The following is a 14,122-nucleotide window of genomic DNA, read 5'->3' on the forward strand; positions in this document are numbered from 1 at the left end:
TGTCTCATCACCATTGTTTAATCTTTCTTTCACTCAATACAGCCGGCCCATAACCAGCCACAACTGCTGAATTTGAGCAGTTTAGATACAACTGCATAAAACACTTGCATTATAGCATGCACTGCGCAACTGACGACATTAACGTCACACCCCTCCCGTTAGGCTCAAGAGACTTGACACTGTCCTGCATTAAATTCCAAATCTCTCCACAGTGGATGCCGACATTGGGTTTTAGCCTCTCTTGTCATCATTACAGCAACATTAAAAAGACACGACACTATGCACACACAACGATCAGTCATCTTCATTAGATAGTTACAGTTTCAACCCCTTACATACAAGTAGCCTAAGGGGTGTGCCTTTCTAGGCTCGTATCAGGACAAAAATCACTTGAGTGGAAGGGGGTTGCGGAAAAGAAAAATTATCTTGCTTCTGCTGCTGCTACTTTAGTAAGGGGTGAATAATTAAACTGTGTTTGGTCGCTAAGGACCAGGTCAGGATTCTGGCTATTAACAAACACCAATCAAAGAATCCTGACCCAGTCCTTAATGACCAAACCACCATTTCATTTTTCACCCTCACTAAAGTAGCAGCAGCGAGATAATATTTTTCTAAATATAAGATAGTAGTCTCTGCCATTACTCACCTGTACATTTTGGGTTATATATACTGAAGCGCTGAAGAAACTGGTATAGCATGTGTATTCAAATACATATATATGTAAACAGGTGGAATACAGCACTGCAGCCGGCAACGCCTATATAAGACAAAAAGTGTCTGGTGCAGTTGTTACATCGGTTACTGCTGCTACAATCGCAGGTTATCAAGATTTAAGTGAGTTTGAATGTGGTGTTACCGTCAGCGCACGAGCAATGGAACACAACATCTCCGAAGTAGTGATGAAGTGGGGATTTTCCCATACGATCATTTCAAAAGTGTAGTGTGAATATCCGGAATCCAGTAAAACACCAAACCTCCAACATCACTGCGGCCAGAAAAACATCCAGCAAGAATGGGACCAACGACGACTGAAGAGAATCATTCAACGTGACAGAAGTGCAATCCTTCCGCAAATTGGAGCAGAATTCAATGCGGGCCATCAACAAGTTTCAGTATGTGAACCATTCAATGAAAAATCATCGATATGGGCTTTCGGAGCCGGAGGCCCACTCATGTACCTTGATGACTGCACAACACAATGCTTTACGCCTCAGCTGGGCCTGTCAACACTAACATTGGACTGTTGATGACTGGACACATGTTGCCTGGTTGGACCAGTCTCATTTCAAATTCTATCGAACGGATTGAAGTGTGAGGGTATGGAGGCAACCTCATGAATCCACGGACACTGCATGTCAGCAGGGGACTATTCAAGTTGGTGGAGGTTCTGTAATGGTGTGGGGCATGTGCAGTTGGAGTCATATGGGACCCCGATACGTCTAGATATGACTCTGCTGACACATACGTAAGCATCCTGTCTGACCACCTGCATACATTAATGTCCACTGTGTATTCTGACAGACCTGGGCAATTCAGCAGAACAATGTGACGCCCTACACACCCAGAATTGCTGCAGAGTGGCTGCAGGAACTCTCTTCTGAGTTTAAACACTTCGGCTGGCAACCAAACTCCCCAGACATGAACATTATTGAGTATATCTGGGATGCCTCGTAAAATGCTGTTTGGAAGAGATCTCCACCCCCTCATACTCTTATGGATTTGTGGACAGCAATGCAGGAGTCATGGTGTCAATTCCGTCCAGCACTTTTTCAGACATACCAAAGTCCATGCCACGTCGTGTTGCGGCACTTCTGCATGCTCACGGGGGACCTACAACGATATTAGATAGGTGTACCATTTTCTTTGGCTCTTCAGTGTACACTTCAATGCTTTCAATCTTCAAGTATACAGTAACATAAGTTTTATTTGTGCTGAGCTTTTTTGCGAAATTAGTTATGGGCATGTTTTCTGCACCAACAGGTTGTCATAAACTGTCATATATCTTTCAAAAATAATCTTTGTGCAGCTACGAACTCTCACTGATGTATGAACTGTCTGTTAGTATTAAGTTATCTGATGATGGCTTAGAAAAACGAAAGCTGGTCCATGATGGACTATTAAATAAATATTATTGTGTTTTTAATTATTAATAAGAGTCTAAATTAATGGTTTTATGAAGACTGCAATCATTTTAATAAACTATTTTTGTTTGCAACTGTTTTTGAAATTTGGATTCAATGTAAGAGTTTTTAATAAATAGTGTACTCTACTAAAACATGTATAAGCCTCCACAAGGCCTAGGTACTTCCACTCCTCAGCCTATGTTGCTGCCATTCTCATCAGCACTACAGAAATACAATTCAAGATCCCTATAGGTCACTAACTATTCATTCTGCTGTTGTACCACTAAATCATTTCCTTGTATTCTCCTATTACCTTGAACTGATTACAGAAACCATAAAGCCATGCATCTGCAAGAGAATGTGAGTACATTGTCATCTAGTGTGCACTCTGTTGAGTATACCTGTTCACCATGTCTGAAAGACACTTTGGGAAAAGCAGCAGAAGAAAAACTAATTTTGCTGCCCTGAAGTGCCAGTTCATGTTGAATCTTCATACGTATCTAATAAATATCAAGACACTGTACCAAAGCAAAGTCATTGAATAGTGGAACAAAATACAGGAAAAAAAGCTTTCAAAACTGCAGTCCACTGGGGTCAACGGAGGCATCCGATCCTGCCCATCGGCTTTGACCCGTGACGTAAGGGTGTTGTGTTGTGTGAGGCCACGACGGCGCGGAGTTTAGTTTATGAGTGTGTTGTGTTTGTAGATGTCATCTTGTTGCAGTTGGTGGTGTCGTCTGGTGATGCACTGGGTTCATCTGGGTGTCGGTGCTTGAAGTGTGCATTTCTAGGTCGTGACTGTTACAGAAGATTGGAAATTAGTTTCGGTGAGTTCAGAATTATGTTTCCATTGTGTTTATGTTATTGCAGTGTCATTTGATGTTATTGGTTTCTTGTTTGTTGTGTGGTAAGTTGTTTAATTCAATTTGTGGCTTCTTTTGTTAGGTATGGATATTACTTCTAAGTTTAATAGTCCGCGTTTGTGGGCTGAAGTGGGGAACAACATGTTGTCCATCATTAAGTTTCTGCAACTTTTTGGGCTTGTGACGGAGATAGTGAAATGCGGGGTATTCAAGCAGAATATGTGAGATGGGGTTAGTGTGTAGTGCCAGAACTTTTTTATGGTAAGTAGTAGTATTTTTGGGGCTACTGTTCACGTGTGTATGATGTTCAGTGAGGTTTTTATGAGTTGTTGGGTCGGTGTTGTTTACATCATGTGTCAGTGGTTGATGTTTTTGTATCGGCCCTTGTGGTTGATTTATGTATCTTAGGGGGGAAGTGCTTGATTTCAATTTTTTTGGTATCATCAGTTGTATTTGAGCTGCATAGGTCATGGGAAGTGGCCGACTGCAATTCGTCATCGTAGCTATGTGTGTTTTGGTATCGTGAGCTGTTGCTGACCTATATCGGTCAAGGGAAGTGTTCGATTCCAATGTGTCGTAGCTGTGTGTGATTCGGTATCGTGAGTTGCTGTTGACGTTTTGTGTGGTTTGTGATCGCGGTATGCATTTATATGTAGTTTGTCCCCACCCAAAAACCCCCAATCTCCCGCACTGGTCCCGTTAGTTTGATTATATTTTTGGAGATATATGTGTGTTGGTTTTATATGTATTTTCGTGTTTGTAGTCGTTTATGTAAAGACGTTGTAGGCGCCATACTGGAAATGTTGAGAATGATCGTGTGGAATCGGACACTTCTGTATTCCCGTCAATTGTGTGTCTACGTTCTGGCCTGTAACGTAACTGCTTTGCAAAAAGATGGTCGCTCACACAGACTGCTAAGACAGATGACCACTTTTTCACATAGCACTTCAAATATTTTTGTGGCTATAATTTGTAAAATATATAACATCTATTTTTTGTGTTAATTGAAGTTTTTTATATCATCCATTGTCTTTGACCATCATAATCAAACTGGTGGGCATAAACTAATCACTGAAATACAAGATGAGTAACATACATACCATAATATGAATTACAGCTGTTTCCATAGCACAAAATTCATTAGCTTCACCAATTCAGAAATTATCTGCCATCTTCTACCCTAACCTAGATCTGAGGCTATGTTACAGATTAGTATGTCATCATAGTGAAGATTCTGCCAACCCACAAACAAACTGTCAACTTTCGACTTTACTTAGGCTATGTGACACGCCAAGGGTAAGTCTGTCGCCAAAACCTACATTCCAAACGTGATGGAGCACAAGTCCACCCAAGTTGAGGACAGGGAAGGATGATATCCTTTATACATGAATGATCACAGCATTTGCCACAATCTATTTAATGAAAGCACTGGAAACCAAAATTCAGATGGCAGTGCGTTAAATACTGCATGGCCTCACATGCTAACATTAAAATAAATAATTTTTGCAATTTTACAGAACTTGCTTTACAACTTCAATGATTATTTTGAATGATCACGACACTGTATGTGACTGGTTGCATGTCAACACTATTGGTAGCTCATAAAAGAGTTCTGTACAGAACAATGGTTCAAATGGCTCTGAGCACTATGGGACTCAACTTCTGAGGTCATTAGTCCCCTAGAACTTAGAACTAGTTAAACCTAACTAACCTAAGGACATCACAAACATCCATGCCCGAGGCAGGATTCGAACCTGCGACCGTAGCGGTCTTGCGGTTCCAGACTGCAGCCCTTTAACCGCACGGCCACTTCGGCCGGCTACAGAACAATGAACACTGACTGAGGAACATTTCCAGATACTGAGAAATCCTCCATACAATCTACAAGCCAGATGGACACACACAAGGTATTTATACTTTCACTTGGCAAAAAGATTTCTGCAGCTACTTGGGGTTAACAAAATAGCTTTGATTCACAGTGTCCAGTGCACTCCATAAATATCCCATACATGTTAGAATTCTTCATCACAAAGCAACATGGGATAGTAATGCAAAATTTTTCAATGCTACCTTTGTCCCTGAACTACAATTCATAACATACTTCAGCCTTGAAACAATCTATCTGCATAATGTTTGTGACAGCAAGGAAGACTGGACTAGGTCAGACATGTCTCTAGCAGTAGAAGAAGTACATATGCGGGCGAGAGGTAGGGGAAAATGACTAGGAGATGGTCAGAGGATTTTGGGAAAAACAGAATATGTGGGGCCGTGAGGGCCATGTCAACTGTAGAAAGAAGTTTCCGGCCATTACAAATGATCAGCAATAACTTTTAACTTACGATACTCATGTTACACACGAAAAACATCATTAACTCACAGGTAAAAGAGCCGCATTACACTCTACTGTCTCAAAGAAAGAAGTTTTCATGCTTCTCAGTAGATCTTTCAAGGTTCGATCATCTATTTGTAAGCCAATTAGAGCTAACGGTTCACTTCACCAATCAGCCAATCCCTATAAATTGAACTAAACAATTAGTTCTATAATTTGCAATCTACCTACACGGTTTTCTTTGGGAAGTCAGTGCCTGTGGATGGCAAGGACATACACTATGCTCTTTCCACCTCTGAATCAAGCTGTGTTTCACAAATGCAAATAAAGGGAGTAAATTCAGTTCACCCTGGTCTCCCTACATGCTAAGGACAAAATCGCACCGTTCACATTTAAAGCAAACTTACACATGTACACTGGCTTATGCTGCTACAAAATAGTGATAATGAAACTTGTAGTTACATAGCTGACAGCAACTGCATTTAGCTGCAATAAGATTAAAACTACACAGCAGAAGAGGCCAAATACAGTGAATTACATTTATTAAAACTGAAATATTATCAACAACAGATAGACAACAAAAACACTTCGGATTTATGTTCTTACTATCAAATATATAAAATAAAAAAGCCTAAAAACAGTAAATTTGCATAAAATAAACTGCATATTAATAACGATGGCGTTATGCACGTTGAAAGATGAAGTGAATAGTGTACCAAATCCAACATTCAGCACATCACATATTATATGAAATGCGCAAGAAAACGGGCACAGTTCCAGAGAGAAATCATGAAACAAAGTTAAATGACCTGCAAACTGAGCATTTGCCACTACATTACAAAAAAAATGCTATCTAACACAGAATACACCACATATTCCTACCTTCAATCACAAAAACACATCATGCTTCTCACACCAATAAACAATTTTCATCTACCGCCTTTCAGTGTGTCAACAAAGCCAATTGTCCAAAGCTTATGTGTGGTTCTGTTTCGAAAGCAATTGCTGTATATTTCCAAAGATTCTCTAACGATCACCGTTTCAACGTTTGTAATAACGTCTTTGGCTCGTGCTGATCAACAAGACACTTTGGATTCTGTCGGCTTCTAGGCTAGGCTACGCTTTGTTGTCGAGGTTGCAAAGTGGTTTTGGTGTTGTGTTGTATACTGAAAGTCTTAATTATGGTGACAGACGAGGAGAATATCAAGAAGCTTGCAGAAAACCTAGAGAAACAAGAACTTGATGTTAGTGGAATATCCATACCTCATTTTTGACTATTACTAAAGCGTTATATGATAAAAACACAGTTTTGACAGTTTGTCGCTGTTAAGTCGTAGGAACTAAACATCGTTGCTAAGGCTGCAGAAAGTGGAAGACATTGTTACACTGCTCATTTCGCTGAATATCTTATAAATGATATCGTTTTTGTTTGGAACAAATGCCATCGTTTCAAAAACATTTGTAAGACTTTTGTTGGTACCGTGTTTGACGATATTTGTGTAATTTTTTAGGCACCGGGTGGCGTTCCAGCAGCTCAGGTTTACTCCCAACTTCTGGCAATTTATCTGTACCAATATGATTTGTAAGTAATTCCTGTGCTGTTCCTTTTTCTGACTATAATAGTAATAACTACATCAAATCATAATATGTATCAATGTACGATTAACTCTTATTTTTATGCAGATCTAGCTTGCTTTTATCTCGGCCCCGTGAGGCAAATTCTGGGATGATTGTTCTGAAAGAACGCGGCAGTTTCATTTTTTTATCAACTTCAGACTAATCTGAAGACATGACTTATTATCTGCATACATTAAGCTGACAACATTCTAAATAGATTTTAAATTTGAAGCAACAGCATATTCCATATGTCTGTCATTGGTTGTTGATACATGAATAAAATATCACTTTATTGTGGACATTTGCATTGTTATCCATGGAGATAAATAATTTTACTCTTAACCCGCCGGTGCAAGCACCTGGAAACAGGACGGCAGTACACGCAGATGGTCTCTCATACCCTTGCAGTTTCTATCTTTCCGAATTTGCATTTAGATGTATATTATGGAGGGAAGTATTATTAAATGAAGTAATATCATTGAAAATCAGTTTAGTAAATATTTTTAAGGGATGAATTTAATATTTTGCTCAAAAATATTTGCACAGATGGAGATAAATAAAATTTAGCTGTTATCAAAATAATGCATGTATTCAATCAGATATTTTGTCGATACAGTCTTGGCACACAGTAACAGAATGTTCAAGTCAAATGTATTTCTTGCAGTTCTTACAGATATATCTTGTTTTTCTGCTTCTGCAGTCCACACACCGTCCTCGTGAAGTCGCAGTTGATTCCACTTCAGAAATTTTCACACTGCGAAGCTCTCCAGTTCTCTCAGTTATCTTCCTTGGAAATATTTTTGACATTACTCTTTGCTGAAGATGATCATGCAGAAGCACAAAAGAAACCTGCCTCAAAAACACTCTTCTTCTCAGTTGTTCTTTCTGATTCGAGTTGAAAATAATAGCATTTATCGCAGCTGTGTTCATGATGCTATAAAAAACAACCATTGGCCATCTTATTGTGTTTCTAGCTACATTATATGTTGCACTCATTCTGTCTACAATGTCAACACCCTTAGTAAAGTTATAGAAAGTGATAATTTCTGTTTTTTATCATTTCCTGTATTTTTGTCAATATTTCTATTTTGGTGCATCGTTGACAGTAGTAATAGCACTCTATTTCATTTCGGCACATAAGAGACTAAGGTGCAATTTCTCTGAAACCCAAATATAGATGACTTTTCTTGTCGGTTTTTAGTGTTAATAAATCACCTTGGGACTTGTCTCTTGTTATTCCTCAGGGTACCAACAATGATTGTCTTCTTCATAATCAATGTGTTTGCTAGCTCGTAACTTGTAAAATAATTGTCGCAAGTTATGTTGCGGCATGTATTCAGGATAGGTTGGCAAAGTCTCTGAACAAGTTAAACTGGTCTGTCGTCCTGTCTGTAAGAGCCTTCAGGCTGTTGCCCAACATACACCTCCATGTTGAATGTGTAAAACATTCTGGCATCCACTGCTGCAAAAATGTGTTCAACATACTTGGTTGGCATATTTGGCATGTACTGTCGGAATCTGCATCTTCCACAGAATGCTTCTAGTTTTTCATCAACTGTCACGTATTCAGAAACTGTATAAGCCTTCTGAAAGTTTTCAACAGTTAGACTGAACACCTGTCTTATCGCCACCATGTGATCTGTTTTCTCCCTTTCCATTCTAGTTTGTTTATCGCTGAATCTGAGGCATCAAAGGAGAAAACTAAATCTGTTTATGCCCATTGTGAGATGAAATATTTCAACTCCTGTGCCATCTGTTCGCCACAAATCTTGTAGACTTAATTGATGAGCACGCATTACACCAACGTAGTACAAGAATCCCAATAAGGCCTTTATTTCAGATTTATTAGCTTGTTGTGCATCTCTTTCCCTTGAAAAGTTTCCCTGGATACTTTGAATGTACCTATTAGTGCAGTTAACGAGTATATGTATAATGTTTTCAGCAAAAAACAGTTCCCAACAGTGTAGAGGATTTGTAGCACTTTTCGCAGCACCTTTCACACCTGGTAAATGAGTTATGATGATATGATAACGTGTGCGAGGGTTCTTTGGCGGAGCGCGTGAGTTCCATACTGTTCCGTCTTTACCGACAAACACATCACTGTCAGCACCACAATCACTGTCTTCTGATTCATCACTTGACGTTTTTTGTTCGATGCCGGAATCACTTTTCCACTCTGGGTCCTGGATTTCTTCAAAGTCGATTTCTCCATCTTCAGAATCACCAGCATCACTTTCAGCCATTACTTCTTCAAACACGTTCCTAATTCTCTCCTCCTGTACCTCGTAAGAATAAGCCATGATGCAGTTACAACACACTAAAATAAGGTACAAAGCACGAAAAAATCTGTTCTACCACTAAACTAAGCAGATACCGCAAATATGGCCCGTGTGAATAACCTTGGCAGAGCTAACAGTAAACTGACACCAGTGCACGCGGCTGGCCTGAGAGACCTTAAAGCCCTTTGTTGTGAGCTAACCGGAAGTACTATTGTTGAAATGCCAGATAAACCATACCAAATGACTCATATTACACTCACTTAAAGGTACTGAGAAGATAGCTTCTTGGAAACAACTTTTAGACATTGCATTAATGTGAAAATATTCTCCTTGGTCTGACAGACAACGTGCGTGTACTGACGGGTTAATGTGTGACATTCGGTTACTACTCGTCTTTGAAACACGCTTTCATAAGTGTCCCATGTGATGCTACCAACAGTATGAGACCACCACAGAACCATTTTGGCTACTTGTGAAAACTCATATATTTGCACTCTCAATTCTGCCAGTTTTGAAAGAGAACACAGGCATTCGGGTTCTCCTGGTAATCGACATGTTACCAAAGAAGTGGGGCTGTCATTAAATTTAAAATCAATGAACATTGTCCATAATAAATTCTGTAATGTATGACATGAGACACAGATAGCAAACTGAAATGGTTAAGCTCCTCTGGGGCATATAGTTATATTACATAAAAAACTGTATTTTAAATACTACAGTTGATTCTCATGTGGTGACATAGAACTTTCTTAGTATAGTTTACTTCAATTGTTTCCCAGTTCAGTTCCTCCAATATCACTGTGACGCTCTCCCCATTCGTGCTCCCTTCTTTGTATACTTTCAATATCGCATTTTAGTCATATTTGGTAAGGGTCCCACACACTGGAGCAATATTCTAGAACCAGCTGCATGAGCGATTTCCAAGCTTTGTTGACTGACTTCACTTCCCTGGTATTCTACCAGTAAACCAAAGGCTACCACCTGCTTTACCCATGACAGCCTGCATGATCATTCTGTTTCATATCCCTACAAAGTGTTTCACACAGGTATTTATATGAGTTGGCCAGTTCCAGTGCTGACTGATATTGCAGTCATAAGATACTATGTTTTTTCGATTTGTTAAGTGAAAAATTTTACATTTTTGAACATTTAAAGCAAGTTGCTAATCTTTGTGCCACTTTGAAATCGTATCAAGATTTGACTGAATTTTTATGCAGCTTCTTTCAGATAGTACTTCGTTACAGGTAACTGCATCATCCGCATAAAGTCTGTGGTTACTATTGTCTGCAAGGTTATTAAATAGAACATGAACAGCAAGGGTCCCAACACACTTCCCTGTGGCACACCCAAAGTTACTTCTACATCTGATGATGCTGTGTCCTCCCTACCAAAAAGTCATCAATTCAGTCACAAATTTTAGTTGATACCTCATATTATTGTATTTTTGACAGTAAGCATAGGCATAGTACAGAGTCAAATGCTTTTCAGAAATTGAGAAGTACTGCATCTACCTGACTGCCGTGATCCATAGCTTTCAGTATGTTCTGTGATAAAAATGCGGGTTGGGTTTCACATGATAGATTTTTTCAGAATCCATGCTGGTTTATATAGAGTAGGTCATTCTGTTAGAGATACCTCATTATGTTTGAGCTCAGAATATGTTCTAAACTTCTACAACAAATTGATGTCAAGGGTATTGAACATCAAATGTTTCCAAAGATAACTCAATAAAGGCACTGTCGAGTTACCCCACAGTGTTATTACTTTACTTGTCAAAACATTGTAACTAAAATAATTGTTTTTAGGTGATTTGTTTCTGAATTGTACTTATGAAATTAATATCTTTTAATGTTATAGGTGTGAAGGTTGGGTAAAATTGGTGAATCTGTTTATCCTTTTGCCACTGTTACTAATTCAATCACATTGATGAACAAAGATTTCATTCTATTTTCACATTTCTGATGTGAAACTGTAACTGAATTGCACATTTTGAGACAGATGGGTTGTTGATTACTTACTCACACGGGGGTGCTACTAGCAGTACTTCCAATATAAACACATACAAATAAATAAGAGTCACATGTTCCTTCTTCAGTACACTAAATATTGAAAGTGTAAGAGAAACAGAAATAATGCCAGGTCACAGAAATAATGCCAGGTCACCCAGAACCCAAGTTAAGGACAAACACGTGGGAAGGGGGGGGGGGGGGCATGACACACTACCTCCTCCTGCAGGACCACTTTCCTAGTTCCTTGTATTTGTTGTCCTCAAGGAGTCACCTGTTATATAAATAAATAACAGTACACAATGGTTTTCAGAACAATGGTCTCATTCTTCAGGGCAAGATATGAAAGTTGGTCTTTACACTGCATGTTCTGAAATATTCAGAAATGATAGTAGCAATGTTGTCACTTGAACAAGCATTTTCCAGTGCAGATGGTCAGATTGTTGAACACACTCAAAAACAGTATCTGCTACCACATTAATAACACTTCCTTATGTTGGTTTTATGTTGTTCCTTTCTGTTGCTGTGGGCTCATTTATGTTGGAAGACACTAGCTTTCCAAAACTAAGTGAACAATGTACAGGTCCTATTATCATCAGAGTAGTGGAAAATAATTTATTTTTTGACAGTGAATTGCATTGTAGTACTCCAAAGATGTCTGCTTTCATGTAAACAGATAAACATACTTTGTGGATTAGTCATTATTATTATTATTTCTTTACTTTCTTAGACGTTAAGTCTGGTTAAAAATGGAAAGTGACGCGGACCTTGATCAAGCGTCACTTCCTTTTAACTGTACAGTATATGTTATATTGCATTTAGGAACTTTCGGTTAATTGAACATGTATCAATAATTACGGATTTCTGTAGTTGTATATATAAGTTTGGATGTAGCTGTATTGCATTGATGTACTGGTGGATATTGTGTGGTATGACTCCTGTAGTTGATAGTATAATTGGTATGATGTCAACTTTATCCTGATGCCACATGTCCTTGACTTCCTCAGCCAGTTGGATGTATTTTTCAATTTTTTTCTCCTGTTTTCTTTTGTATATTTGTTGTATTGGGTATGAATATTTCGATTAGTTGTGTTAATTTCTTCTTTTTATTGATGAGTATATGTCAGGTTTGTTATGTGGTGTTGTTTTATCTGTTATAATGGTTCTGTTCCAGTATAATTTGTATTCATCATTCTCCAGTACATTTTGTGGTGCATACTTGTATGTGGGAACGTGTTGTTTTATTAGTTTATATTGTATGGCAAGTTGTTGGTGAATTATTTTTGCTACAGTGTCATGTCTTCTGGGGTATTCTGTATTTGCTAATATTGTACATCCACTTGTGATGTGATCTACTGTTTCTATTTGTTGTTTGCAAAGTCTGCATTTATCTGTTGTGGTATTGGGATCTTTAATAATATGCTTGCTGTAATATCTGGTGTTTATTGTTTGATCCTGTATTGCAATCATGAATCCTTCTGTCCCACTGTATATATTGCCTTTTGTTAGCCATGTGTTGGATGCGTCTTGATCTATGTGTGGCTGTGTTAGATGATACGGGTGCTTGCCATGTAGTGTTTTCTTTTTCCAATTTACTTTCTTTGTATCTGTTGATGTTATGTGATCTAAAGAGTTGTAGAAGTGGTTATGAAGTTGCAGTGGTGTAGCCGATGTATTTATATGAGTGATTGCTTTGTGTATTTTGCTAGTTTCTGCTCGTTCTAGAAAGAATTTTCTTAAATTGTCTACCTGTCCATAATGTAGGTTTTTTATGTTGAAGAATCCGCTTCCTTCCTCCTTCCTTTCTGCTTAATGTGAATCTTTCTGTTGCTGAATGTATGTGATGTATTCTACATTTGTGGCATTGTGATCGTGTAAGTGTATTGAGTGCTTCTAGGTCTGTGTTACTCCGTTTCACTACTCCAAATGAGTAGGTCAATATTGGTATACCATAAGTATTTATAGCTTTTGTCTTGTTTCTTGCTGTCAATTCTGTTTTCAGTATTTTTGTTTGTCTTTGTCTATATTTTTCTTTTAGTTCTTCTTTAATATTTGTATTATCTATTCCTATTTTTTATCTGTATCCTAGATATTTATAGGCATCTGTTTTTTCCATCGCTTCTATTCAGTCACTGTGGTTATCCGATATGTAATCTTCTTGTTTAGTGTGTTTTCCCTTGACTATGCTATTTTTCTTACATTTGTCTGTTCCAAAGCCATATTTATATCATTGCTGAATACTTCTGTTATCTTTAGTAATTGGTTGAGTTTTTGATTTGTTGCTGCCAGTAGTTTTAGATCATTCATGTATAGCAAATGTGTGATTTTGTGTGGGTATGTTCCAGTAATATTGTATCCATAATTTATGATATCAATATAATAGAGGGAAACATTCCACGTGGGAAAAATATATCTAAAAACAAAGATGATGTGACTTACCGAACGTGAGCGCTGGCAGGTCGATAGACACACAAACAAACACCAACATACACACAAAATCCTAGCTTTCGCAACAAACGGTTGCTTCGTCAGGAAAGAGGGAAGGAGAGGGAAAGATGAAAGGAAGTGTGTTTTAAGGGAGAGGGTAAGGAGTCATTCCAATCCCGGGAGCGGAAAGACTTACCTTAGGTGGAAAAAAGGACGGGTATACACTCGCACACACACACATATCCATCCACACATATACAGACACAAGCAGACATATTTAAAGACAAAGAGTTTGGGCAGAGATGTCAGTCGAGGCAGAAGTGCAGAGGCAAAGATGATGTTGAATGACAGGTGAGGTATGAGTGGCGGCAACTTGAAATTAGCGGAGATTGAGGCCTGGTGGGTAACGGGAAGAGAGGATATATTGAAGAGCAAGTTCCCATCTCCGGAGTTCGGATAGGTTGGTGTTGGTGGGAAG

At 38.5% G+C, this 14,122-nt stretch overlaps 2 protein-coding genes across 2 annotated transcripts in view; one reads left to right on the plus strand and one right to left on the minus strand.

Moving 5' to 3' along the window:
• The window catches only part of LOC124799262 (MPN domain-containing protein), a 158,482-nt gene extending 152,197 nt beyond the window's left edge, over positions 1-6,285 (minus strand). Inside the window, exon 1 of the mRNA XM_047262824.1 lies at positions 6,198-6,285. The gene's annotated coding sequence lies outside the window, so the exon portion shown is untranslated. The remainder of the gene's footprint in view (positions 1-6,197) is intronic.
• Positions 6,286-6,391: 106 nt separating this feature from the next.
• LOC124798498 (COP9 signalosome complex subunit 8) overlaps positions 6,392-14,122 on the plus strand; it is a 28,609-nt gene continuing 20,878 nt past the window's right edge. Inside the window, 2 exon segments of the mRNA XM_047261936.1 lie at positions 6,392-6,559; positions 6,827-6,897. Of these exon segments, the coding sequence (XP_047117892.1) occupies positions 6,497-6,559; positions 6,827-6,897 (134 nt within the window). The 5' untranslated portion in view covers positions 6,392-6,496.

This window comes from Schistocerca piceifrons, chromosome 5, assembly GCF_021461385.2.
Source record: "Schistocerca piceifrons isolate TAMUIC-IGC-003096 chromosome 5, iqSchPice1.1, whole genome shotgun sequence".
In the NCBI taxonomy this organism is placed as follows: Eukaryota; Metazoa; Arthropoda; class Insecta; order Orthoptera; family Acrididae; genus Schistocerca; species Schistocerca piceifrons.